This window comes from Chrysochloris asiatica, unplaced genomic scaffold (assembly GCF_000296735.1).
Source record: "Chrysochloris asiatica unplaced genomic scaffold, ChrAsi1.0 scaffold00006, whole genome shotgun sequence".
NCBI lineage: Eukaryota > Metazoa > Chordata > Mammalia > Afrosoricida > Chrysochloridae > Chrysochloris > Chrysochloris asiatica.
Window position 1 is genome coordinate 1,098,184 of NW_006408524.1, and position 26,560 is coordinate 1,124,743.

The following is a 26,560-nucleotide window of genomic DNA, read 5'->3' on the forward strand; positions in this document are numbered from 1 at the left end:
ATACAGACACACACACACACATATATATATAGAAGCCCTGGTTGCGCTGTGTGACAGGTGTTTGGCTGATAACTGCAAGGTCAGTGGTTCAAACCCACCAGTGGCTCCATGGGAAGCTCCTGTAAAGATTGATACTTGGAAATCCAATATAGTTGGAATCAACTATGATTTGGAATCAATTTGACACCAGTGGGTTTAGTGTACATATGAGGGGGCTTCAAAAGCTTGTGGGAAAATCCCATATTCCACTTTTCTTCAAATTTCTGAAGCCCCTTCACTGAAAGACTTCAAATATTCTTTCAGAAAACAACAGAAGCTTAATAAACATATCCAGTTACCGAGATTCCAGAGGTCTTGCCATCATAGATCACGTGTCATTGTCTTAGCAAAGTTCCTGTTAAGTTTTGATAATATTTGTCCTGGTGCGGTGCTGTAGGATAAACACTGGACTGCTAATCAAATGGTTGGAAGTTCAAACCTACCAGCCACTGCTTGGAAACCCTATACATGGTCATTATGACTCAAAAGCATGTAACAACAACAACAACGTTTGTCTTCGGCTGGGTTTCTGAAGAAGCAAAATCAGTGAAATTTATAAACATACATATGTAAAGAGCTTATGTCAGGAAAACGGCTCACACAGTTGGAAAGGTGTGTTTCTAGTTGGATGAACCAAGATCAGCAGGTCAGACAGCAGGCAGGTAAGCAGGTCACTGGCTCAAGTCCAAAGAATGGGAGGTGCTGACCCAGCAGAGATCAAGCAAGCTTTGCCTGAGTGTCTAATATATTGGAAGCAGGCCGCACCCACGAGGAACTAGCCTTTCAGTTGATTGACTGACCTCAGCAGACCTCATCATAGAGTTCATTACATTCTATTAGATCTCATTATGGGGTAACCAGATCTCAACTGCCAAACCACTGCAAATCCAGCTCAGTCAAGGTGACACAGAACATTACCTATCACAGTCCACTGCTTGTGAACTTGGTACCTGTACATGTGTCCTTAAACTGTGTAAACAGTCTCTAGATAAGGATAACTAGAAAGTCATATGTGTGCCTAACATGACATAACCAGCACACATGCAGCCAAAAATGCGTTGACCTCATTTACATCTCATAATTCACAAGTGAACAAAGCAAAAATATTTGATGGACACATATTCATAATAATGAACAATCCACATTTCTGCTACTGGTCCTGTGGCTGTAGCTGGTCTTTAGAACTGCTTTCTTATACTACCCATTCTGTATTCCCTATGCCCTTGGCAAGCACCTCAGCGGGTCGTGGTTATTTGCCTGGTGGGGTGACCCAAGCCCTCATTCCTCAAGAGTCTGGGCCATTAGTAGTCACGTTGGAATTGGGTTGCTGCAGTTTACCAGGTGTCTTTAATCACAGGGTAAGGTAGTACTCCTGAATTCCACACATACATACTCGTCTTTACTCCATTATGTAACGTCAATCATATCCTTGGTAATCAAAGTCAAGTACACCATTCAATACACCATTCAATACTCCCTTTTGGCCTGTTGATCAAGAGGCATGAGGAACCTCAAACGACCAGGGGACATTCTTAACTTCCAGTTCAATGGAATCAGTGCTGTGTCTCCAGGGAGAAGGATTCCATCCTTTGGGTCTAAAATGTCCAGACCTGAAGAACATAGGGTTGCTGAGAGGGGAACATTTTGCAAGTGGGTCACTAGGAGTAATAGTGAGTGGTCCTACACTCCTTGGTTCCTGGACTTGTGAATCCTGGTGACTGGAAAGACTGCACCATGCATTGGACCCTGGTTTAGAGCACACACAGCCTCCTAGACAACATTGCCCCAACCCTGTGAGGTACTGCCACCCATTGGGGCCGTAATTGTGTATTTGAAAGATCATTCCATCATGCAATCAAGTCAGCTGCTTCAGGATGCTAAGGAGCATGGCACGACCAGTGAATTTCATGAACACTCCCACTGTCACACTTTATTTACTGTGAGGTGGGTCCTTTGATCAGAGGCGATGCTGTGTGGGAGTCCGTTGTGGTGGGTAAGGCATTCTGTACATCCGCAGATGGTAGTTTGGCAGAAGCATCATGGGCAGACATGACAGATCCATATCCAGAATTAGCGTCTAATACAGTAAGAACCAGACACTGCCCTTTCCATGACAGTAGTCCTATGTAAACAACCTGCCACCAGGTAGCTGGCTGATCTCCCCGAGGTGTGGTCCCCATCTGGGACTCAGTGCTGGTTTCTGCTGTTTCAGCAGTGCCTGGAGTCAAGTCAGCCTTGGTGAGTGGAAGTCTGTGCATAACCTTCATCTTACCACCATGGCCACTTTGTTCAGGACCCCGTTGGGTAATAAAAAGAGTGGCTGGAAAAAAGGATGATTAGCTTCCACAGAGCGTGTCATCCTGTCCACATGATTGTCAAAATCCTCCTCTGCCAACCCTTTGGTGAGCATTTACATGAGACACAAATATCTTCATTTTTTCTTTTTTTTTGTCCATTCAGAGGGATCTAGCCACATACCTCGTCCCTGCATCTCCTTGTCACCAGTTTTCAAATCATGTTCCTTCCACGTCCCTGACCATCCAGTCAACTCACTGCCACAGCCCAAGAATCAGTATCCAGTCACACATCTGGCCATTTCTCTTTCCAAACAAAATAAACATGCACTGCTGGAGATTATTCCCACTAGGAGGAGTTCCCTTCACCACTGTCCCTGAGAGAGTGCCGGGAGGGATTATAGTGCTAATGCTGTCCACTTTCTATTGGATCTGCATAGTGTGCCAACCAAGCATGAGTTCTCTCTTCCTCAGTCAGCTGATGATCAGGAAGGTTGAGGCCATAGGCATCAACCGGGAGAGAGGAGGTAATATCAGGAGTGGAGACCAGTGCATTTGGACAGTTTCCTCATGCAATTTACTTGTGCCTTCAGCTCTTGCTCAGACCTGGTCTCGTATACACCACTTCTGTTTAACACACTGCTGGTGTGCACATCCACATTTATGAGTCTGGGAGTCAGAGCACACCCAATTTATAAGGGGTAGCTCAGGTTGCATGGTGAATTGGTGGGCCATGGTTAAGTGTTCAGTCTCTACTAAGGGTGGATAACAAGTCAAAAACCATTTATGAAAAGGATAAGTAGCTACCTGCAGAGGATGGCAGGACTTTGCCCTGAAATTCTGCGGGTCTGTGCTGTGATTCACCACAGACAGACTCCACAGTCTTATCTCCTACTGGGGCTTGTGGTCCAAGCAGCAGAGTGCCTTGCACGATAGGCTCAACTTGTTGCGGAGTCTTCTCTTGCTCTAGGCCTTACTCAAAATGAGCCACTTTTCAAGTCATTTGATAAATAGACTGGGGGAGCAAACCCAAATGAGGGATCTGTTGCCTCCCAAATCCTGAGGCCCACCAGGCATTGTCCCTCTTATTTATTTGTGGGAGGGGCCAGATACAGTAACTTAGCCTTCACTTTAGTAGGACTATCTCAATGTGTTGCACACCACTGAATTTGTAGAAATTTCACTGAGATGTAAGGTACCTTGATTTTTGTCAGATTAGTTTCCTACCCTGTAGCACACAGATGTTTTACCAATAAGTCTAGTCACTGATACATCTTCCTTACCAGGTCCAATCAGCACCTAGCAATCAGTAATAAACTGGTGGGGCATCTTGTGACAAGGAGAGGCAATCAAGTCCCCTGCTGACTAAAATATGACACAGTGCTTCAGAGTTGTCGTACATCTGAGGTAGGACAGTGCAGGTGTACTGCTGGTCTGCCAAAAAGGCATTGGCCAAGTCAGTGGCTGCATGCCCAGAACCAGGTGATGTATTATTTTCTGAAGCAACAAAACACTGGAGCATTTGCAATTGGAGTTAAGTTTATGTGACTCCACTGCCATGCTCTGAGACCCATCTGGTTTTCACACAGTCCAGATGGGAATTAAAACGGGTCTGTGGTGGGACTCACAACCTCTGCACTCTTCAAATCCTTGATGGTAGCACCATCTCTGCAATCTCTCAAGGAATGTGGTATTGCTTTTGGTTTACTACTTTCCCAGGTAGAGGTCATTCTGATGACTTCCAGTTGGGTTTTCCAACCATAATAGCCTTTATTCCACTTCAGGGATCCAATGTGGGTGTTCTGCCTGCTGCTGAGTATGTCTATTCCAATGATGGACTCTGGAACTGGGGAACTCACTGCAGGATGTGTTCAGGGACCCACTGGACCCACAGTGAGATGGACCTTAGCTAAGACTCATTAATAACTTAATCTCTGTATACTTCGGCTCTGATTGGCTGCCCACATGATGTTTTGGGTCTCTTAGAATTTGTGTTAAGTCAGAGTCAGTATCCAGTAATCCCTGAAAAGTCTGATTATTTACTTTTCCACAGTACAAAGTCACTCTTACAAAAGGTTGTAGGTCCCTTTGGGAAAGGTTGGGAGAAAAACTAACTTCAAGCAGTGTAGTGGGGTCCTTCCTCAAGGGAATCAGGGGTCCCCTTTATTCAAGGAGGTGTGGATCTAAACTGGCGCGAGTCAGGGAACTGACTGAGGCCATGGCTCTCAAGTCTGTTGGTTCGAGTTTGACTGCTGGTCACTCGAGATAGAATTTCTCCTCTTGTACAGATCGAGTTAACATTTAGCAGGTTCCCCATCGATTTCACTCCTAGGGACACCCTGTCTCCATCAGGCAGGCAAGAGAGTAGGTCACTGGCTCAATAACAAAGAACCTGAAGTCAGAAGACAAGCTACAAGCAAGTTCCACACTCGGCAGAGAGCAAGCCAGTTTTGCCCAAGTGTCTTGTGTATTAGGAGCAGGCTGTACCCAAGGAAATACTCTTTCAATGGATTGGCTGCTCACAGCAGACCTCATCATAGAGTTGATCACATTACATTAGATCTCACCATGCAGATAACTCCATCTCAGCTGTCAACCACTGAGAATCCCCACCCAGTCAACGCAAAACCTGCATGCTCAAACACACAGTGATGCAGAATCTGTGTATTCTGACATAATTGCTAATCAAAAATCCTTTGTACAAAGTCCCTATTAAAATTGCATTATCTAGCACATTGCAAAGATTCATTGGAGCACTGACTTACTTACTAATATCATCTTTCCAGTCCAACTTTAAAATTGTTTAGTAAATGTACTTAGCGATCTATTAATGACCTGCTGAGTTGTTTATTCGTGAAGCATGGAACAATGATCAGCAATAAAAAGGAACAATTAATACTTGGCACAACATGGAAGAATGTCAAAGGATAAGTGAAAAAGGTCAAGTCTGGTTCCATTTCTGACATATTCTGAAAGGGTAAAAACTGTAGGGGCAGAAAAAGCGATTCTTAGGTTGTGAATGAAGAGAGGCTGTGACACAAAGGTGCTGCATGGGAGGGTCCTGAGGTGCTGGGGCTGTTTTGTGTTCTGGTGGTGGTGAACACATCTATAGATGTACTAAAACTCATGAAACTGCACCAGGGAGAATCAGTGTTCCTACATGCTAACTTACAAAGTCATTTTTAATGTGTTTAAGTGCCAGGAAAACTCTCATCTGAGGTGACCTCTAAGTCCTGAAGGAGGAGATGAAGCACTGCAAGGGCAAAAGGAGTGAGCTGGATTAGAGGAATATGGAGGAAATGGGGACTAGTCCACTGGGGCGCTTTTCACTCACTGATATATTTGATTAAGGACAGGAAGGAGGTAGGGAGTTGGGCCCATGGTGGCTGTGGAAGAGAGTTCCAGGCAGGGGTACATCAAGCCGTGAGGCAGAAATAGCCCAAGCATGATCATTAAGAGCAGCCAGCTGGCTGAACCTAAGGGAGGTGACAAGAGGGAAAGGGGTCCAATAAAACAGCCTTGGGGACCATGTTGAGGACTTTGGTTTTTATTGAGTGAGGTAGGGTTTGGACAAGGAATGACATGATCCAACCTGTTTAACACTTTCATGACTCGCAGGACAGAGTACCTACCTACATCTCCCTCCTCCTCTGGGGTTTAGGGGTTAGCTGCTTTCTCACTAACGGCACATGTAGCCACCAGGAGGGACTTGTACAACTGAAATGGAAGTAACAGGTGTGTGCCCCAAATCACTCCTTTCAGAGGGTATCAAGAGTAATGATCATTACTGGTGACTGGAATGCAAAGGTTGGAAACAAAGAGGACGGATCAGTAGGTGGGAAATATGGCCTTGATGATAGAAATGATGCTAGAGATTGAATGATAGAATTTTGCAAGACCAGTGAATTCTTCATTGCGAATATATTTTGAAACATAAAAGACAACTATCCACATTGATCTCACCAGATGGAATACACATTAATCAAATTGACTACAACTATGGAAAGAGATGGTGGAAAAGCTCCATATCATCAGCCAGAACAAGGCTGCTATGGAAAAGACCATCAACCGCTCATATGCAAATTCAGGCTGAAGCTGAAGAAAATGTAAACAAGTCCATGAGAGTCAAAATATGACCTTGAATGTATCTCATCTGAATTTACAGATCATCTGAAGAATAGATTTGATGCATTAGACACTAAAGACTGAAGACCAGAAGGGTTGTGGGATGATACAGGAAGAAAGCAAAAGATCACTGATAAGAGAGAAAGAAAAGACCAAAATGATGTCAGAAGAGACTCTGAAACTTGCTCTCCACAGTAAAGATGCTAAAGCAAATGGAAGAAGTGAGGAGATGTAAGAACTGAACAGAAAATTTCAAAGGTCAGCTTGAGAAGACAAAGTCAAACATTATAATAAAATGTGTAAAGACCTGGAATTAGAAAACCAAAAGGGAAGAACACACTCAGCATTTCTCAAGATATGGGAACTGAAGAAAAAATTCAAACCTCGACTTGCAATATTCTCTGGGTAAAATACTGAATGATGAACAAATCATCAAAAGAAGATGGAAGGAATACACAGACTCACTGTACTGAAAGGAAATGGTTGATGTTTAACCATTTAAAGAGATAGCATATGATCAAGAGCCAATGATACTGAAGGAAGAAGTCCAAGGTGCATTCAAGTCATTGGCAAAGAACAAGGCACTGGGAATTGATGGAATAAAAATTGCAATCTTTCAACAAAGTGAAGCGGCACTTGCACTCACACATCTCTGCCAAGAAGATTGGAAGACAACTACTTGACCAACTAATTGAATCCATATTTGTGCCCATTCCAAAGAGAGGTGACCCGATGGAATATGGAAATCATCAAGTATCATTGATATCCCATGCGAGTAAAGTGTTACTAAAGGTAACACAGAAACAACTGCAACCATACATTGACAAGAGAACTTCCAGAGGTTCAAGCCGGATTCAGAAGAGGATGTGGGACAAGGGTGTATCATTGCTGATGTCTGATGGATCTTGGCTGAAAGCAGAGAATACAAGAAAGATGATTACTTGTGTTTTATTGAGTACACAAAGCCTTTCGATTGTGTGGATCATGACAAGCTATGGATAACATTACAAAGTATGAGTATTCCGGAACACTTAATTGTGCTCATGAGGAACCGGTACATAGACCAAGAGGCAGTTGTTTGGACAGAACAAGGGAACACCAAATCATTTAAAATTAGGATAGGTGTCTATCAGGGTTGTATTCTTTCTATATACTGAGCAAATAATCCAAGAAGCTGGATTATATGAAGAGGAACATGGCATCAGAATTGGAGGAAGGCTGATTAACAATCTGTGATATGCAGATGATACAACCTTGCTTGCTGAAAACAGAGGACTTAAAATACTGATGAAGATCAAAGACCACAGCCTTCGGTCTGGGTTGCATCTCAATGTAAAGAAAGCAAAAATCCTCATCCTTGGACCAATAAATAACATCCATATAAATGGAGAAAAGATTGATATTGCCAATGACTTCATTCTTCTTGGATCAACCATCAACGCTCATGGAAGCAGCAGTCAGGAAATCAAACGATGTATTGCATTAGGCAAATGTGCTGCACAGGAACTTTTTAAAGTTTTGCAGAGCAAAGATGTTAGTTTGAGGACTAAGGTGTGCCTGACCCAAGCAATGGTATTTTCAATAACCTCATATGCATGCGAAAGCTGGACAGTGAATAAGGAAGACCATAGAAGAATTTATGTATTTGAGTTAACATGCTGGAGAATATTGAAAATACCATGGACTGCCAAAAGAACAAATAGATCTGTGTTGGAAGAAGCACAGCTAGAGTGTTCCTTGGAGGCCAGACTTCGTCTTTCATACTTTGGACATATTGTCAAGAGGGACCAGTCACTGGAGGACATCACGCTTGGTAAGGTAGAGGGTTGTAGAAAAAGAGGAAGACCCCCAAGGAGATGGATTGGCCCAGTGGCAGCAGTAATGGGCTCAAGTGTAGCAGTGATTGTGAGGTTAGCCCAGGACCGTGCAGTGTTTCGTTCTGTTGTGCATGGGGTCGTTGAGTCGATGCCAACTAGATGGCACCTGACAACAAATAAGGTAAGGATGTGGTGTGTAGGATAGCACCCAACTGTTAACCACAAGTTGGTGGTTCAAACTCACCAACTACTCCTCAGAAACCCTATACAGGGTTGCTGTGAGTTGGAACCGACTTTACACCACTAACAACAATATAAGAGGTACATCCTGTAGGTGTGATTTTATAAAAACTTTTTGCCTCTTTTGGCTTTTTCACTGAGAGTGAAAAAGTTCTGTGCATTTGAAAGTTGTGACGATTTCATGTTTTACCAAATACCCATTTTCAGGTGCCCTATTGTGGGCACCTTGGAGCCCTGGTGTGGTGGTGTTGGAAAAAGCAATGGACTGCAGGGTCAATTTGAACCACATGGTCAGTGGTTCAAATTCACCAGCTGTTCCTCAGAAACTCTATACAGGGTCACTGTGAGTCAGACTTAACTTGATGGTACTGAACAAAAACACTATGTACCTGTGGAGGGATGTAGAACGCAGTTCTGAGTCCAGAGGGTCACGTATGTGTCTCATATAACTTTAGCTCCAGAGTCCAGACTAACAAGTGTGTCCCACATCATTCTACCCCAAGAGTCCAGAGACACTCCAGGGCCTTCAAAAGCTCATGGAAAAAGAGACTTAAAAGACAAATGAAAAATTTCCACAAACTTTAGAAGCCCTCATATATGTGTCCTTATAACACGTACCAAAATCCACATATGATACCCAAATTCATTAGAGTTCCTTTATTCAGAATGCCTTCCGTGAAAGAAAATATGTAGTTATCAATAAAAAATGCAAAGTGGAAAATAACTGGATCATTTAAGGGTTCCACAAGACTCTGCTGTTTTGAGGGGCAGACAGCCTGATGAGGAGGCTGGGTGGAAGGAGCGCTAGGCACCCAAGCTGAAGGAAGTTCTTGTCCTCCAATTCTACAGCTTCACCTTTTGGTTCACTCACTGAGCTCCAAGAGGCTGCTGGGCAAAGGGCCACATTGCCCTCTTCCTGCCCCTCTGGTCCACTGCCCTGCAGTAATGACCACTAATCACACCAGCTCTGCACTGAGCATCGAGTAAGGCACCGTTCAGTGACGGTCCAGGTGAGGAGCCTGAACACACAGGGCCAAGTGCTTGCCCAACGGCGCTCATCAATAATGCTGGTCTCAACCTGGGCTTGCAGAGAGCGCCTTCCCGTGGCCCAGGTGCGGCTGACAGATGAGCAGTGCACCAGAAAAACTAACCTCAGGCAGAGCTCACTCCCCGCTCCCAGTCTGCACAGGATTAACCCTAGTGGATACTTCAGCCCACTCAACAGAAACCGCACAACCACCAGGTCCTGGTGGGTAGAAGCCCAGCCCTTTACTCTGTGGTGGAGGTGGAGACCCAGGGCCAAGAGGGCACACTGGGTCTGGCTTCCTGGATACCCCTGAAGGTGACGAGTGCTGGTGGTAGGTGATGGCCAGTGGGTAGGATCAGGCATTTCTCTGCTCAGGGGGAATGTACTCCAGGCCCAGATGTCTGAAGATGTCCTCCTCTGAAGTCACATGGAAAGACTTTCTCTGTAACAGGGGAAGAGTGACCAGTAAGCAGGTTCTGAGCAGCCTCAACATGGGCTTGGTGTAGGATCCTCCACCGTGGTAGATGTTGAATCACCAGCGTGCTGCCTGGGAAAGGCTGTGGGGTGAGGCCATGGGCGCAGGCAGAGCTAAGGTGCCGCCGTGCCACACCACCAGCACGGTGGGCACTGCTAAGAGGTCTGGAGCAGGAATGTTGAGACCCAGGGTCTGGCCCTGCTGGTGTCAGGTAGACTGTCCTGGAGCCTGGGTTCACACTTTTCCTCCCACAGGCTGGGTTCTCCCACAACATACCTGCCCCGGGTCACAGAGAGCATGACTGTTCAACCACAGCCCCTTCTCCTTCCGACTGAACCAGCGTAGCTCCCGTTCGAAGTGCTGTGGGAACACGAGCCTGCCAACAGCAGCGTCCAACCCCACCCCCCCACCACGCCCACCTCTTCACAGCACCATGCCTTACCCTGGAGCCGGTCCAGCCAAGGAGAGCAAAGGGGAACTGACTGACTGGGGTGACCACCAGGTCTACCCTCACAGCCTTCCAGGCCTTGCAGGGTTTCTGGGGCCACCCCACAGCCACCTCAGGGGGGTGTGACAGGCGGAAAATGCAGAAGCTCCTTTCAAAGCCATCCATGGTGGGGTTGTGCCTCACCAGGTGGGCAGGGTCTTTATAGTGGTTATGTTGGTGGAGGTGGTATAGGATGAGGCCCTGCAGAGAGAGATGGTCAGGCCGGACCCATCTCCCACTGACCACTCCCACACCCTTGGTCCTCACCTGGCTCTTCAGGCAGTCTAGCACTCTGGGTAGCAGCCCCACCTCCTGACCTTCCTGGGGGTGAGTGATGAGCAAGTCCACATCGTGACCCTGCAACTGCCCCCTGAGGAGGACAAGGGTGGCGTGAGGCCCAGCACACTGCCCTCCTTCCATGTGGGGCCCTCCAGCGTACGGCAACCAGTCGGGGAAGGCACATTCAGGCCTCTGCTGTCCAAGGGCCCCCTTACCTCCGGAAGCCACCAGTCAGTGTGACGGTGGCACCGGGTAGGGTTTGCGACACAACCGTCTCCACTGCCCGCTGCACAGCCTGGGCTTCCTGCTGCTGTACCGGAGTGCTGAGGTCCTGGTGGTGCTGAAGCCCTGCATGAGTGGCTCGGTGAGTCCCAGCATGCTTCCCACCACAGTCCCATGTCCTCCCCAAATGCACGCAGTAAGCCCGGGGCTCCACAGAGGAGGGGGCAAAGGCAGGGCCCAGAATGAGACCCTGATAGATGGGGGCATGACGCTACCCCTCCCCTCGTAGATTACACTTGTGCTGAGTTTATTATAGAGGTGCTGCAGTTGTAAAAGCCAACACCGAGGTGCTATGCTGTTGACCTGGTTTCTCCCAGTGCTAACACCACACAGCACTGTGGTGAGCATCACACCAAGACACCAGCGTCACCACAGTCAAGGTACAGACTCGCCCTTTTAATGCCTCAGTTTCCCCATCTGCACAATGGGGCAGGGGTAGTAGGCAAGTAAAGAGGTGTGATTAATAGGGCTCTGATACTTACTAACACGTTCCCTGAACCTGTGTCTCTCAGCCTCTTCGCCTGCCCCCCACACACAGGTGAAGGGGCTTCAATGAGGAGTCACGTCACAATGTCCAACACAGAGCAAGTGCTCAGAAATGCCAACTGAGGGCGGCCCACACTTCACTGCCCACCAGCCAGGCTCTCACGCCCTGCTGACTCAGCCAGGTGGCCTCCCATCTCTGTCAGAGGCTCCACAAATGGCTTTTGAAATAACAAATGTTTGCTCTCCCTAGCTCCAGGGAAGCTGTTCAAAGAGGAAGAGAGCTTGACCATGGAGGCCTCCTCAGCCTGGAAGGGGCCTGGGTAGTTCTTGGAGTACAGCCCCCAATCCAGTATGTTAGAAATCAGAAGCGTTGGGTAGGCCTGTCTCCACAGGGTGGGTACCCAGGACCCTCTTCCTTGGGCTACCCACTCCTCAGCTTGTCTGCTGCTGGTCTCCAGGTCATAATTGGTATTTCCTGTGTGCCAGCGCAGAAGCCTTTGCAGTAAGGAGAGCTTTCCAAATCCAGGTGGGTTTTGGAAAATCCCAGGGCTTACCTTCTCACACGACTCACCTGCTTTCTGTTGCTGGGTCAGTTTCTGAGGTTGCTTGAAGAGGTCATCCAGGGTCCGCAGCCCTTCCTGGAACCACCGGTCAGCAGTCTTTACACCAACTCCAAAGATCTGGGTGAAGGTCTGTGTGGAGGAATTATCCCAGCATCACCGGAAGTCAGATGGCAGCCGGTGGTCTGTCGAGAGCAAGCCGTGGGCTCATCCTGTGGCAGGCATCTCATCGGCACCGCCACACCACAGCATTACGGGAAGCACTGACTCACTCGCATTTTACAGACGGACAAATACAATCTCAGCGAGTTTCAGCAACTTGTGGAAGGTCACAGAATGGAAGGCACAAACTCAGAGAATGTGCTTTCACTGGCACTTACAGGACAACCCTTTCAGTAATGCAGAGAAGTGAATTCACATTTGTTCCCCTGCAGCACCAGGCAGTGTTGGGGTGGGGGGGCTCTGCCTCCCACTTGCTGAAAGTTCTTGGGAGAACCACCTGCTTTTCTGAGATGGTTCTAGCCTGTGACTGTAAATGGCTCTAACATAACCCAACATAAGAGCACAGGCTCTTAGTTTATGGAAGACCCACATCTTTCTGACCCAGCAGGAGCGGCAACCCAATACTCTAGCTCTTCTTGACAAAGATCCCACAAGAAACCTTCAAGGAGTATTTAGTAAAATTGCAGGGTACAGGATCAACAAACAAAAATCAGTTGGATTTCCTTACACCAGCCAGAAAGGAGAAATCTGAAAGGAAAATTAGGTCAACAATTACATTGACAATACCATCTAAGAGAATAAAATACCTAAGGATGAATTTAACCAGTGATGTGAAGGACTTATACAATGAAAATGATAAAACATTTGTCTCATAAAATATTTGTCCTTTTGTAATTAACCAATTTCACTCAACATAACGTTCTCCAGGTTCATCCATGTTGTGAGGTGTTTTGCTGATTCATCGTTAATATTTAACATTGTGTGTATGTACCAAATTTTTTTTTTTTAACTATTCTTCTGTTGATGGGCGTTTAGGCTGTCTCCATCTTTTTGATGTGTCTCTTGTGGACAGCATATCGAAGGATCCTGTTTACTTATCCAGTATGCATAGGTATCAATGGATTGCTGTCATTTCACTGTATGGTTTTTGGTGGTGCTGTTGTAATCTTTGTTCCACAGAATCCTCTGTGCTCACTTTGTGGATTTTCTTCTCTTTTTCATTTCTACTGTGTTAATGTTTACTAAATCATTCTGATTTTCCTCTCTTATTTTGATGTATTAATTGTTGTTCAGATTACCCTGATTCATTAATTGATTTACCATGTATAAAAGTCTGTTTTATCTTGGATTCTACTTGACTTCTTCACCATTTGGAAGTTCTGTGTTTACACTATTCTCTCTTTTTGCTTTGTAGTTGATTTCATTATAAACGATATCTCTAGTACCCTATTTTCAGTCTTGTAGGTTTGTTTTACTTCAAATACTTTTATATCTGGGTTGAGTTCTGGGTGGTGTTATGTATGTTAATCTCAGGTTGTTGTCTGTTGTTTTTGGTTCTCAGTCCAAAACACACCCAATAGTATATTTTGTAAAGCGGTTATTACAAATTCCTTTAATTTATCTGGAATGTCTTAATTTCTCCATCATATTTGATGTCAGCTTTTCTGGCATGAGATCCCTGTTAGGCAATCCTTTTTTTCAGTTTTTTGCATATTTCATCTCATTGCCTTCTTGCCTGCAAAGTTTCTTTCTGCGGAGTAATCAGAGCTGAGTCTTACTGGTTCTCCTCTGGAGATAACTTTTCATTTTTTTCTTGAGCTGCTCTCAGGATTCTTTCCTTGCCTTTGGATTTAAAAAGTTTGATTATGACATGTCTTGGTGATTTTCTTTTGGGCTTTGTTCAGCTTCTTAAATTCTTCTCATATTTCATGACGTTAGGGAAGTTTTTTTTCCAACAACTACTGGACAATATCCTCTGTGCTTTTTCTTTCCTCTTCCTGTCCTGGAATTCCAGTCGCCCTAAGTTATTCCTCTTCATGCTGTCCCACATACCTTTAAGGATTTCTTCGGATTTTCTCATTCTTTTTTCTGGTTGTTCTAACATACTAGTATTCAGAGACTTATCTCTAAGCTCAGTCAGTCATTTGGGCTTCCACTGCTTTGAATCCGATCTTTTGCCCTTTGGATGTATTGTCCATTTCTGAAATCTTAGTATTAATCTTCAGGGTTTCTATTTGCAGTTTTTGTATTGCTTCAAAATTTGTATTTTCTGTCATTGTTCTTGTAATGTTTTCCTCAATTCGTCTTAAGCTTTCTCTGTGCGCTCCTCGCTTTCCTTGATAATTCTGTTGATCTTATGAGGTACATAAAACACCATTCTTGTGAATTCTTTTTCAGTTAGTTGCCTTTTCTTCCTCAGAACCATTTCTTGGCTCTGCCTCTTGGTCACTGGTTTGAGCTATTTTCTCACCTCTTTGTGTGAACTGAAATTGTCTGTTGTCATCAGGACATTGTGGCATTGTCTTATTTGTATTTAACTGATCATATATTGCTGTGCTCTTAAGATCTCAGTAACTGTCTCCTGTGGGTATACTCAGAGGATGGAGGCATGTGTGCACTGCTCTCTGTCTGCTGTTTGGGTTTGGATGGTGCTGGTTGGTGTCTATTATTGATCAGTTGGTATAGGGGCTGGCATTGGCTCTTGCCCAGTGGGTGGGTCTGCAGACAGTATGGTTGTGGCTGGGCTGTATGGGCACAGTTGCTGTCTCCTTTCTCCTCACCTATGTGAATCTGCTCTGCCAGGCCACCCTCTGTCACCAAGGTCTCTCATCAAGGTACAAGATGGCTACACCGCATCTGGCCGGCTGGTCACCAGTCAGTCTCCCTCTTTTGCCATCCCTGCTTAGCCTCTCCTCCCAGGAAGCTCAGTCCAGTTCTCTAGTCCTCTGAGGTTCAGGGTTCAGGATTTTCATCTGTGCCTGTTTCATTTGGTCTTTTGTATCTTTGGGTCCACGTAGTGTGTCTGTCTAGTCCGCCGTCTTGCTGGAAGTTCTCCCATGAACTTTTTGAAGCACACTTGTATATCCAGAAGTGTAAGCAGGAACCCCAACATAAGACTGCCCACCAATATTCACTGCAACATTTTTCACAATAGCCAAGAGGTGAAAACAACCAAAATATCCATCAACGATGGGTGAACCTTCGAAACCCTGGGCGCAGGGTAGTCGTTTGCCTCTCCTTATCCCTAGTCTGTCTTAGTCTGCGGAAGCTCCATAGAAACCTGTCCACCATGGGTGATCCTGTTGGTGCTGGAAACACTGGTTAGCATCGCCTCCAGAACCTCAGTCCACCACACAACCACACAAACTGACAGACAAGTGGTAGTGGTACAGCATGACTAACAGCCCCCATTTTAACCAGGTATCCCCTAAGTCCTTTCAGTCCCCCCACCTCACCCTATGGACAAATAATAAACTTCTTACAGAAAAACTGTGAAGGTCAGAATGACCCAAGGACACCTGAACAAATAGGATAAAAAACTTAGCCCATCTATACAAATAAGATAAGGGTTTATTGGTGGGTTTACTCCCACTTACAGGATAAGGGTCTGCTGGAATCTTCCACCCCAGGTAACAAGACAAGTCTGTTTGTTTTAACCACTCTGTGTTTTTGTATGAAACCCTGTTCCCCTCTCCTCACTTCAGGGTCAGAGTGATTTGGGCTTGAGCTGACACTCTGGCTGCCAGCAATAAACTTGGCTCTTTAAGATTTCGAGTTGAGTTCTTTGTGACTCACGCTGCCTCAACAGTGGGACCCTACACATAAAAGATCCTGAAGAGTCAGCAAGATACCTGCTGGAGCCAGTAGAAGAATTCAGCAAAGTTTCAGAGTACAAGATTAACACACAAAACTTAGGTGGGCTTATCTACGCTACGGAAGACTACTTTCTAAGAGAAGTCCAGAAAGCAATTCCATTTCCATTTACAATAGCCCCAAGTTGATAAAAGATCTAGGAATTAATGTAACTAAGGATAGAAAGCTTACACAATGAAAACTCTCAAATGCTACAATAAGAGACTAAAGGAGACTTATACAGTAATTGAAAGGCACCCCATAGACATGGACTGGAAAATTTACAGTGAAAATGTCAGTTCAACCTCAAGTGATCTACAGACACAGTGTGATCCCAATACAAACCTCAACAATATTCTATACTGAAATGGAGAAAGGCGTCACTAACTTTGTATGGAAAGAAACCCCAGTTGTCAAAGTAATTCTGGAGAAAAGGAACAAAGCAGAAGGCTCACACTAGCCACTGTAATCAAAGTAGTCTGTATTGGTTCCACATAGACATGTCCACCAGAGAAACAGAATGGAGAACTCAGAACTAGAGCCAGCCATCTCATAGCGTCAACTGATTTTGGCAAAGGGTCAAGGTCCATACCTTGGAGCTGAAAACAGTCTCTTTAATAAACAATGCTGGCAAAACTGGATATCCACCTGAAGAAAAACGAACTAAAGTCATTAACTCAACACCAAAAAACAAACTCAAAATGGACCAAAGATCTACATGTTAAACCTAAAACCATAAAATTCCTGGAAGAATACGATGAGATTTAGTCTTGTAGGAAAATAGACTACCAAACACAACAAAAAAGGCATGAATAGAAGACATACAAATTTAAAATTTATGCTCATCAAAGACTTTATTAAAAGAGTAAACAACCTACAGATTAAGAAAATATGTTTGGGAATGACTTTTCCACTAAGGGTCTAAACTCTAAAATCCCACAAAAACCCACAACAACAAAAAAACAACCCACTCACAAAATGGGGAAAAGACATGGACAAAACCTTCACTGAAGAGGACATCCCAGCAGCCAACAAACATGGAAAGATATTTATGATCATTAGCCACTGTTGTTTGTTTGTTGTTCAGTGCCGTCAAGTCGGTTCTGACTCACAGTGACCCTGTGTAGGATTTCTGAGGAGCGGTTGGTGGGTTTGATCCACTGACCTTGTGGTTCAAACCAATCTTGCAGCCCAGTGTTTATCCTACAGTGCCACACCAGAGAGATGCAAATCAAAACTACAAGGAGATATTGTAAGGTAGTTAGAACTGGGAAAGGAGGGGGAGGGTCCCAAGTCACTGTAGATCTGCCTGTCTCAGCAGTAAGGGAGTTCTGAAAAGAGGGGTGGAGAAAGAGGAGACTGCTCCAAAAGGAAATCAAGTTCGTTCATAAGCTGAAACCTGCAAACAACACGACTCAAGGAAACAGTATACGGCTCAATTCCCTGGCCTGGCTCCTTGGGCACACAAGCCAGGAGCAGAGCCCACTCCCCTGACAAAGGTATATATAAAGAAGAAGTCAAATTGTATTCGGGGCCCCACCTCCTCTTCTTTCGCAGATCGAGTGTCCACCTTTACCTCTCTGTGAGCTCATCTACGCAAAGCAACCCATCTTTCATTTCCCTAAGCCTCTTGTTCTTTCACCTGGGGTAAGTGTGTTGTCATTAAGTGTTGTCGACTCGGTTCCGACTCACAGAGACCCTGTATAGGGTTTCCGAGGACCAACTGGTGGGCTTGAACTGCCAACCTTGCAGCTCAAATTGACCTTGCAGTCCAGTGCATTACTCTGTAGCCTTTCCAGTTCTTTGGAAGGACAGTGACACCGTTCCAGGGACTACAGAGCTACTGTGACAATACCATCTTACCTCAGCTAAAAGGCACTGATAGGAAAAAACAAAAAACAAATATTGGTGATGGGGTGGGGAGATTATTCATCGCATGTGGGACTGTAAATCATACAATCACTACGGGAACTAATATAGCACTTTCTCAAAGGACTGTTCATCAAATCTCCCTATAATCCAGCAATCCCATTCCTAGGTATGTCCCCTAGACACCTCAGAATACTGACACAAACAGACCTTTTTGTTCAGGGCTGCTTTACCTGCAATAGCAAACGGAAACAATCCAAGTGCCCACCCGTGGATGCCGGGCTAACCGTGGTACATATACACAGTGCAATACAACACAACCATAAAGAACAGTGCTGAATCCAAGAACTGCCAACGGGCCTGGAGGGCATGCGGCTGAGTGAAGCTGGCCGAGCACGTGAGGACAAGTGGTGCGTGACTCTTCTTTCATGTATCAAGCATGGACACAGACAGAGACCCACACTCACTGGAGGTTACCAGGGGAAGCACGGGGCTAGGGAGCAGTACACCGCACAGCCCTGAGGCTTAGTATTACTGGTGGTGTTGCGCACCATCAAGCCGGTTCTGACTCCTGGCAACTCTGGATAGGTAGGTTTGAACTGCTGACCTTGATGTTAGTGTGGTTAGCAGTCCAGTGCTTATCCGACACTGGGGCTCCGATATTATTGTCAATGATGGGAAAGGGGCATGCAATGTGGCTGCAGTGAGCACACAGTATAGCCAAATAAAAGGTAGGCTCAAGTGTGTCAGCGGCTAGGCAAATACAGGTGTGCACACAGGTGAGAACAGGTACTTATACAAATGCCAAAAAGCAAACTCAGTGCCATGGGCAATTCCAACTCACAGTGGCCTTATAGGATCTAGTACGGCTGCCCCGTAGGGTTTCCTCATGGCATATAACAACAACAACAACAACAGTCTTCAGGAAGTAGAGAGCCACATCTTTCTCCCACAAAGCAGAGGGGGTATTCAAACTGCCAATCTTTCAGTATGCAGCCAAGCACTTAACCATGGCACCACCAGGGCTCCTAAAAGTAGCTTTAATCCATTGTTACTGTGTTGACTGCAACTCACAGTAAAGCATCTGTGTGTGGGTGGTGTTGATAAACGCTGTCGAGTTGGTTGTGCCTCACAGTGACCACGTACAGGGTTTCCAAGGTATGGCTGGTGAGTTTGAACTCACCAGTTTTACAGTTAACTATCCAGTGTGCATCCTCCAGTGTCAGACCAGGATTCCAAAGAAATCAGTGGTAGTGGCAGTGGTGGTGGTGTGCCGTTGAGCCGGTTCTAACTCATCGTGACCCTGTATACGGTTTCTTAGGTTGCAAATCTTTATGGAAACAGAAAGTCTCATCTACCTACGGAGCAATTGGTAGGTTTTAATTGTTGACCTAGGGATTAGCAAGCCAACGCATAACCTGCTACACTAGCAAAGCTCCTTAAAGCATCTATATGTATCTACGTTGTTGTTGTTAAGTGCTGTTGAGTTGGTTTTGACTCATAGTGACCCTGAATAGAAGGGGTGGGAAAGTTCTGGCCTGTGGGTCATATTGTTGTTGTTGTTGTTGTTAAGTGTCGTCAAGTCAATTCCGACTCATAGTGACCCTTTATAGGGTTTCCAAGGAACAGGCCCACAAAGGCATTTGGCCTGGCCCTGTCAAGGCAACTGCAGTTCCAGCCATCACATTGATGGTGGTGGTGATGTGCCATGGAGTCGGTTCTGATTCACAGTGACCCCGTACAGGGTTTCCAAGGCAGTAAATCTTTACAGGAGCAGAAAGCCTCACCTTTTTCCTGCGGAACGGCTGGTAATTTCAAACTGCTGACCTAGCAGTCTAACCAGAGCTCCTTAGCCACCACATTTGTTGTTGTTGTTAAGTGCCGTTGAGTTGGTTCTGACCCATAGTGACCTGGTACAGGGTTTCCGAAGAGCAGCTGGTGGATTTGAAATGCACATGATCCTGCAGCACCACACCATGTAATTTGTTGTCATTGTTTTGTTGTTAAGTCCTGTTGAGTCGGTTCCGACTCTTAGTGACCCTGTACAAGGTTTAAGAGAAGCACTGCTGACCTCAAGGTTCAAACTGACCTTGTGGGCCAATGCTTACAGCAGAACAAGGGGACACTGAATGTTTTTAAATCAGGAAAGGTTTGTGCCAGGGTTGTATTCTTTCACCACACTTATTCAATCTGTCTGCTGAGCAAATCATATGAAGAAAAATGTGGCATCAGGATAGGAGGAAGGCTCATTAACCTGCGATATATAGATGATACAACTTTGCTTGCTGAAAGTGAAAAGAACGTAAAATACTTGCTGATGAAGATCAAAGACCACAACCTTCGATTACACCTCAATGTAAAAACAAAAATCCTCACAACTGGACCAATAAATCACATCATGATAAATGGAGAAAAGATTGAAGTTGTCAAAGACTTCAACAGTCATGGGAGCAGCAGTCAAGGAATCAACTGAAGTATAATACTAGGCAAATCTGCTGCACAAGACCTCTCTAAAGTGTTCAAGAGCAAAGATAGCATTTGAGGACTCAAGTGTGCCTGACCCAAGCCATGGTATTTTCAATAATCTTATATCCAGCTACACTTAAAAGGAGCCATCTCAGAAGCAGGAACAGAGGATCCCAGGACCCTCCAGAAGGAAAAGCATGAGTGGAGCATGAGAAACAGTGGTGGCCGGGACAGACAGCGGCTCCGGCCTCTAGGCTTATGGACAGAGTAAAGCTGAGTCTCTACGGGCAGGAGACTGGCTTGAACTGCCCTTTGGACATTCGAGGACTAGCAAAAAGGACTTTATAACACTTGCTGGTACAGGGCACAGACCAAGGGACCACACGGCTGAGAGATTGAAGACAAGAGTGAGGTGTGCCTGCAGTCTGGCAGACAAGAGGCAATCCTGACTGCAGAACTGCTGCGTCCTGAGGTGATTTGGATCCTGAATTGTACCCTGCTCACCTCCCTAAGAAACCCCATAATCCTGAATATCGTTATGAGTTCTATGTGACCACTGCAGTGGAGTATAGAACCCAGAGGTGAAGCAGGGACTGTGTGGGAGGGGTGGTTGGTGTCAGAACAGGGTAAAGAAGGCTGTAGGGTGGGCGCGTGTCTGACCCCTGCACTTCACAGGAATCAGGCTAGGGCTGATTTTGAGTTGGACTCTCTTTCTCCTTTGTGAAGCCAGGGGAAGTCAGACACGGTCCCCACACGGTTTCTACTCTGACAGACACGGTTCCTGAGGACGCCCAACAGCCTACCACACAGAGCCTCATTCTCAAGGAAAGAAAGCTGTCAGCCCCTCAGGGGCTGCTTGCTAGTGTCAGGCCCCTGGAGGGATCCCATGGGCCCAGGAGCACCCTCACACACCTTCATGGTCTGGTACCTCTCGGAGCACCGCACCCTCTCCACCTCTTCACACAGGCCATGCTCCAGCATCTCCTAAGGAAGGATACACAGCATCAAAGTCTACACCCGGATAGAGGATGGAGGCCTGACTGGAAGGGAAGAGGATGGCAGGGTGGGGCCAGGACTCTGTACAGGGGGTGTTTGTGATCTCTGAATCAGATGGGCCCTGGAAAAGGGGTCCGTGCCAGGGAAGGTGAGCAAAGCTGAGGCCGCCCAGCTGGCGGGGCAGAGCTCCAGCCTCAGGATCCCTGTAGCCTAGAGTTATATGGTCGAGCCCAGGCCAGAGGAATCACCTGTCATATGAATAAAAAGTCCCACAGTACACAATAATTTGTCAAATGTATGTGATGAACCCCAGAAACAACTTCAATGAAAAATGCGATTTTTAAATGATCTTTTGTCACCACATGTCTTTGCAATTCAAGTGTATGGGAGAATAACAAAATGTTGAGTCCTCAAATGCTTTGTAGTTTAAACAGTGGTGCCTCTACTAGGCTGCTGTCTCTCCACGCTTGGGGACAGGCAGTGACGATCCCTGAAAATAGAGGGCAAGCCCAGTCTATGGTAGGGGAGGAGCCTGAGCTCAGTGTGGCCTTTTGGCTCTTGGAGCTCCCATTTGTCCCCTGTCTATTTGGTGCCACAGCTGGGCTCTGCACCACCAAGTCACCCTCCCTCTCTGCCAAGCTCCAAGGCTTCCAGGTAGAGAGGCCCGGCCCTTCACCCCCACCCCACATATCTATACCAGCCCGCTCCCGGCTGCGGCCCACTTAGCGTGGACAGCACTGACCTGAACAACCCTGGACGAGTGTTCTCCAAAGTGGGGGAGCACTTGCAGCTGGGCCATGGCTGTGATGGGGCTGGGCAGGGCCTTGAGCACAGAGGCGGCCCTGCAGAACGAGCGGAGCCGGCCCTCGCTGCCTTCAAAGCCTGCAGCCTCTGCCAGCGTCTCCAGAGCCTCCTGCAGCAATGGCCCTTTGATTAGGGGCAGGGCAGGCAGACTGCCTCAACCCCCAGCTTCCGAGTCACCACCCATCTGTACCCACCCCCTGGGCCCAGGGCCCAGGGGGCCTGGGGGCCCACGGCTCACTGAGAGGCTGGTGTTGTGGTGGGTGGGAGGTGTCAGACGCTGGCAAGCATAGGTTGGCACCACTAGGCTGGGAGTCTTCTTCCTGGGCTTGGTCACCTAGGGATGGACACTGCATGAGTCACCACAAGGTCACAGACCCAGCAGGACCAAGTTGGATGCAGGGCGTGACAGATCACATTCTGACACAGATAATGTGCACCTCGTACGTTTTATTTTTTGAAACCACATAACCTCCTCCTACATCAGTTTCCTATGTGTGCTTTGTCCGTTACATGTGTAAGCACGTTATTTATGAGTGTGCTTTATATGCAAACATGCATTCATGTTGGTCAGGGGATCAGGAAGCACCTGGGACCCTTGCCTCTCCTGGATGGTCACCCTCAGCCCCTTGGGAGCACAGACTCAGAGAGGGCGGCAAACAATCTGAGGCCTGGGGCAGAAGGAGGCGCAGACTGCAGTTCAAGCCAGCGTATCAGAAGCCATGGTGATAGTTCTGACATTCATCAAGCGCTCTTCCTGCTGTTACAGGAAGTGCTGTGTGTGCTGACCTCTCCGAGCAGGGGACTCAGATGGGGACACTGAGGCCTTAGAGGTTAGGGGACATACTCAACACCTCAGAGCTCACAAGCAGAGCCAGGTTTGAATGTAGGCAGCCTGGTTCCTGAGCTTACACCTGCAGTTCCAGCTCTGTGGCATCCAGGAGCACAGGTGGGGTTAGGGCTAGGACTCCCAAAGCACCCTGGGATGGGCTCACTGGAGCAAGTCTCAACCACTTGGTGAGGAAGATTAGCCTGAAGATGCCAAAAGCAAGCAGGACTCCAACAGAACTGAGAATGAACACTGGATGGCCTGACCTTTGGGGCAGGGTGGCCACTCAATCCCAGCCCCATTTTGGCCCTACAGCTGGCTGGCTTCGGAAGGCCACCCAGCGATCTTACTGTCCTGCTTGTCTAAAGGAGACTGGGCTACTGCGGGGCTCCTGCTACACTCCTGGTCCCAATTCAGCTAGGGCCTGGATTCTCTGACCCTGCTCACCTCCAGGTGGTGCCGGTTCTCCACAGGCACGGGCTGCCCAGCAGCCAGGCTCTCTGTGAGCCAGCTCATGTTCAGCAGAGTTGAGAAAGTATCCCCTGAGGGAGAAGTCACCATCTTCTGCTCCTGCCAGCAGAGAGCCTCCGCTGCTGAAGTCTGCTCCACAACCACATGGGTCACCGCAGAACTGGTTCAGAGGAAGAAGGAGAATCGTCAGGGCCAGAGTCCCTTCCCAGGCCCTGCCATCCTGCCTACTTTACTCTGCACCTCCGAGTCTCTGCTTTTAGCAGGCAGACACACACCTCCACTGCTCCAGCACCTTCAGAATGGTGGTGTCTACTCTGGCTGTGCTCACAACGCCAGCCTGACTCTGTGAGCACATGTGTCTCCCTCCACCCCAGAGAGGGCTCCCTGAGGGCCTGGTCTTCATCTACGTGCTGGAGACAGAAGCACAAATCCTCCAGCCAGACTACTGCAGTCCCTCACTCTTTGGTAAGGCACACCCTTGGGGATACTTCAGGGTAGGTTCTAGATCACCGCAGTAAAGCAGGTACTGTACTAAAGGGAATCACACAAACTTCTTGGTTTCCCAGTGCAGGTAAGTCAGATTTATACTATATTGTCGTCTGTTAAATATGCAATGCTGTTGTTGTTAAGTGCCATTGAGTCAGTTCTGACTCATAGCCACCCTGTCTAGGGTTTCTGAGGAGAGGCTGGTGGGTTTGAAGCACCAACCTTGAGGTTCCAACTAATCTTGTGGTCGAATACAACTATCCTGCAGTGTTACACAAACGTTACAAATGTGGCAAGAATTACCAAAATGGGGCACCGAAACACAAAGTAAGCACATGATGTTGGAAAAATGGCGCCAACGGGTTTGCTTGACACAGGCATGGCATAAACTTTCGGGTAATAAAAAAAGGTATCTGCAAAGCACAAGAAAGTGAAACACAAGAAAACAAGGTATTTGTTAAGTGCTAATGAGTCAGTTTCAACTCATAGGGTTTCCAAAGAGTAACTGATGGGTTTTAACTGCTGACATTGTGGTTAGCAGTTCAGTGCTAATCCTACAGCGCCACACCAGCAGTCGTATGCCTGCACTTAAATTTTCTCTTTGGTAAAATCTGCCTTGTCAGGTTGTTGTAAAAGTTTAAATTAAGAAGTAAAAGGGCTTCCACAGTCCCTGAGACGTAGTAAATTGCTATGTAGGATTAACCTGTATCCCAGGTTCCTTCAGAGAGATAGATGATGCAGAGGGACCAAGCTCTGGCTGTCAGCCCTTCCACCTTCAAACCTATGGAAAGCCCTAGGTGTGTTGGTTTCTACATTTCCTCCCCTCTGGTTGCAACTTTTGAGTTCTCAAATCCCTGTCTCAAGCCTGCCCAGAGCTTCGGGAGACTGAGTCTGGATCACAGAGCAAGGTGGGTTTCACCCAAGGCAGAAGGGGCTGCTAGTGAAAATAACATTGTTGTTGTTAAGTGCTGTCTAGTCAGTTCCGACTCATAGCCACCGTGTATTGGGTTTCTAAGGAACAGCTGGTGGGTCTGAACTGCCAACCTTGTGGTCCGCGTCGGTTCTGGTTCTGACTCAGCGACCCTGTACAGGGTTTCTGAGGAGCAGCTTATGGGTTTGAACTGATGACCCTGGGGTCCGCAGGCCTGTGCGCCACACTGGGTCCCTAGCAAATACTACTGTTGAAAATGACTCCTCATACCCACATGACCCTTCTCAAAATCGTGGACATGTGCTGTCTCGTTTGATTTTGAACATGACCTTGCAGACCGCGTAAGCGATCTTTCCTTCTACAGACGAGAGCACTGAGGGGCAGGAGTCCAAGCCCTGCAGGGGCCGCTCTTGCGCCACCAGCTGCGAGCAAACAGCGCAGCTCCGGGCTTCGGAGCAGCCCTGGCAGCAGAGAGGCGTCCGTGCGCGGCTCTGTGCTCCGCGGCCCCTTGCCGCACCTCGGCTGCACGCGGTGCTCTCCGGCCAGCCGGACCTGCCCAGACCCAGCGTGCTGCCCCGGCCACTCTCGCTCCGCGCACCTGCTCACGTCCAGGACGCAGAAGCCTTTAGAGCGTGCCAGGCGAGTCAGGAAGGAGCGGCGGCTGCGACCCATGCCCTGCTCCACCAGGTAGATGGCGACGCCGGGGAAGCGCCCCGAGAGAGAAGCGGAGGAAGCGGCGGCGCCGGCTGGACTTCCGGCCTGCGTTCGCCGGCGCTTCGGGATCACCGGAGCCATAGTGGTGGCTGGACCGCGGCGCTGAGACAAGAAGGCAAACGGGCGGAAGCCGACTTCACAAAAGACTAGACGGCGCTGAGGAACTCAGCCGGCTTTTATGCAAATAACTGGGGGGCACGCCTTTTATTCAAATGTGTCTCGGAAAGTCCCTCCCCGTCCACGCTGACTGACGTAAACAAGGAGGAGACTACGGAAACCGGTGGGGCGCAGGGAGGACGGGAGCGGAAGTGGGCAGCGGCTGAAGGGAGGGGCGGCGTGGAGCGGGAAGGAAGCTCCGCCCCGGGGGTCGGCGGAGTGGGCGGGGTCGGCGGAGTGGGCGGGGTCGGCGGATTCGGTGCGACCCCCCAGCCTCCACCCCCGGACCCCGTGACGGCTAGGGGACGCTTGGGCAGGTAGACCCCCGCAGTGGGGAGACTGGCAGATCCTGATGAGACCTGAACCCTAGAACCTATAGGGCTGCCCCCTCAGAACCCTGACAGACTTTCAGTAATAGGGCGTTGGGACCGCAGCCAGCCATCTGGAATGAGAGATTCTGGCTTCCTCCCTCCTTCTTCAATGCCAAAATAAATTCCAGATGGATCAGATACTGAGATCTAAAAAAGAAATTAAAAATGTGCTGGAGGAAAAAGTTGAGGAATTTTTTTTATAGTCCAAGTATGGCAATAAACTTGGAAACGCTAAAGAATAATGAACTCGCCTACATACAAGTTTAAAATATTTACATTTCAGACCACAACCTGAGATTACCATACGTGACAACACCACCCAGAACCGAACCAGATAATAGAAGGATTTATAGCACCGTAGGATAAGCACTCGACCTCAAGATCCGTTTGAACTGCAAAGTCGACGGTTCAAACTCACTAGCAGCTACTTAGAAACTATGTAGGGCCTCTATGAGTCGGAACCTACTCGAAGGCCCGAACAACAAAGTAAAACAAACCCTCAAG

At 47.4% G+C, this 26,560-nt stretch overlaps 1 protein-coding gene across 1 annotated transcript; it reads right to left on the minus strand.

Annotated features, from left to right (window-relative positions):
• Positions 1–9,897: 9,897 nt before the first annotated feature.
• Positions 9,898–25,610, minus strand: POLM (polymerase (DNA directed), mu). Its single transcript, XM_006832252.1, has 11 exons — positions 25,414–25,610; positions 23,375–23,558; positions 22,340–22,435; positions 22,040–22,210; positions 21,214–21,285; positions 12,123–12,243; positions 10,999–11,131; positions 10,772–10,874; positions 10,460–10,705; positions 10,294–10,377; positions 9,898–9,984 (listed from the first exon to the last, which is right to left on the minus strand). The coding sequence occupies exons 1-11, from the start codon at positions 25,608–25,610 to the stop codon at positions 9,898–9,900; spliced, it is 1,494 nt and encodes a 497-aa protein (XP_006832315.1).
• Between the last annotated feature and the right edge of the window lie 950 nt (positions 25,611–26,560).

What these genes read in the sequence shown, in the direction of transcription:
- POLM (XM_006832252.1), bottom strand. Translation starts at nt 25,610, where the DNA reads ATGGCTCCGGTGATCCCGAAGCGCCGGCGAACGCAGGCCGGAAGTCCA. An exon ending in TGCGTCCTGGACGTGAGCAG is followed by an intron (nt 23,559 to 25,413) that starts GTGCGCGGAGCG and finishes CCTCTGAACCAG; the next exon opens with TTCTGCGGTGACCCATGTGG. An exon ending in AGAGGTACCAGACCATGAAG is followed by an intron (nt 12,244 to 21,213) that starts GTGTGTGAGGGT and finishes TCCTCCACACAG; the next exon opens with ACCTTCACCCAGATCTTTGG.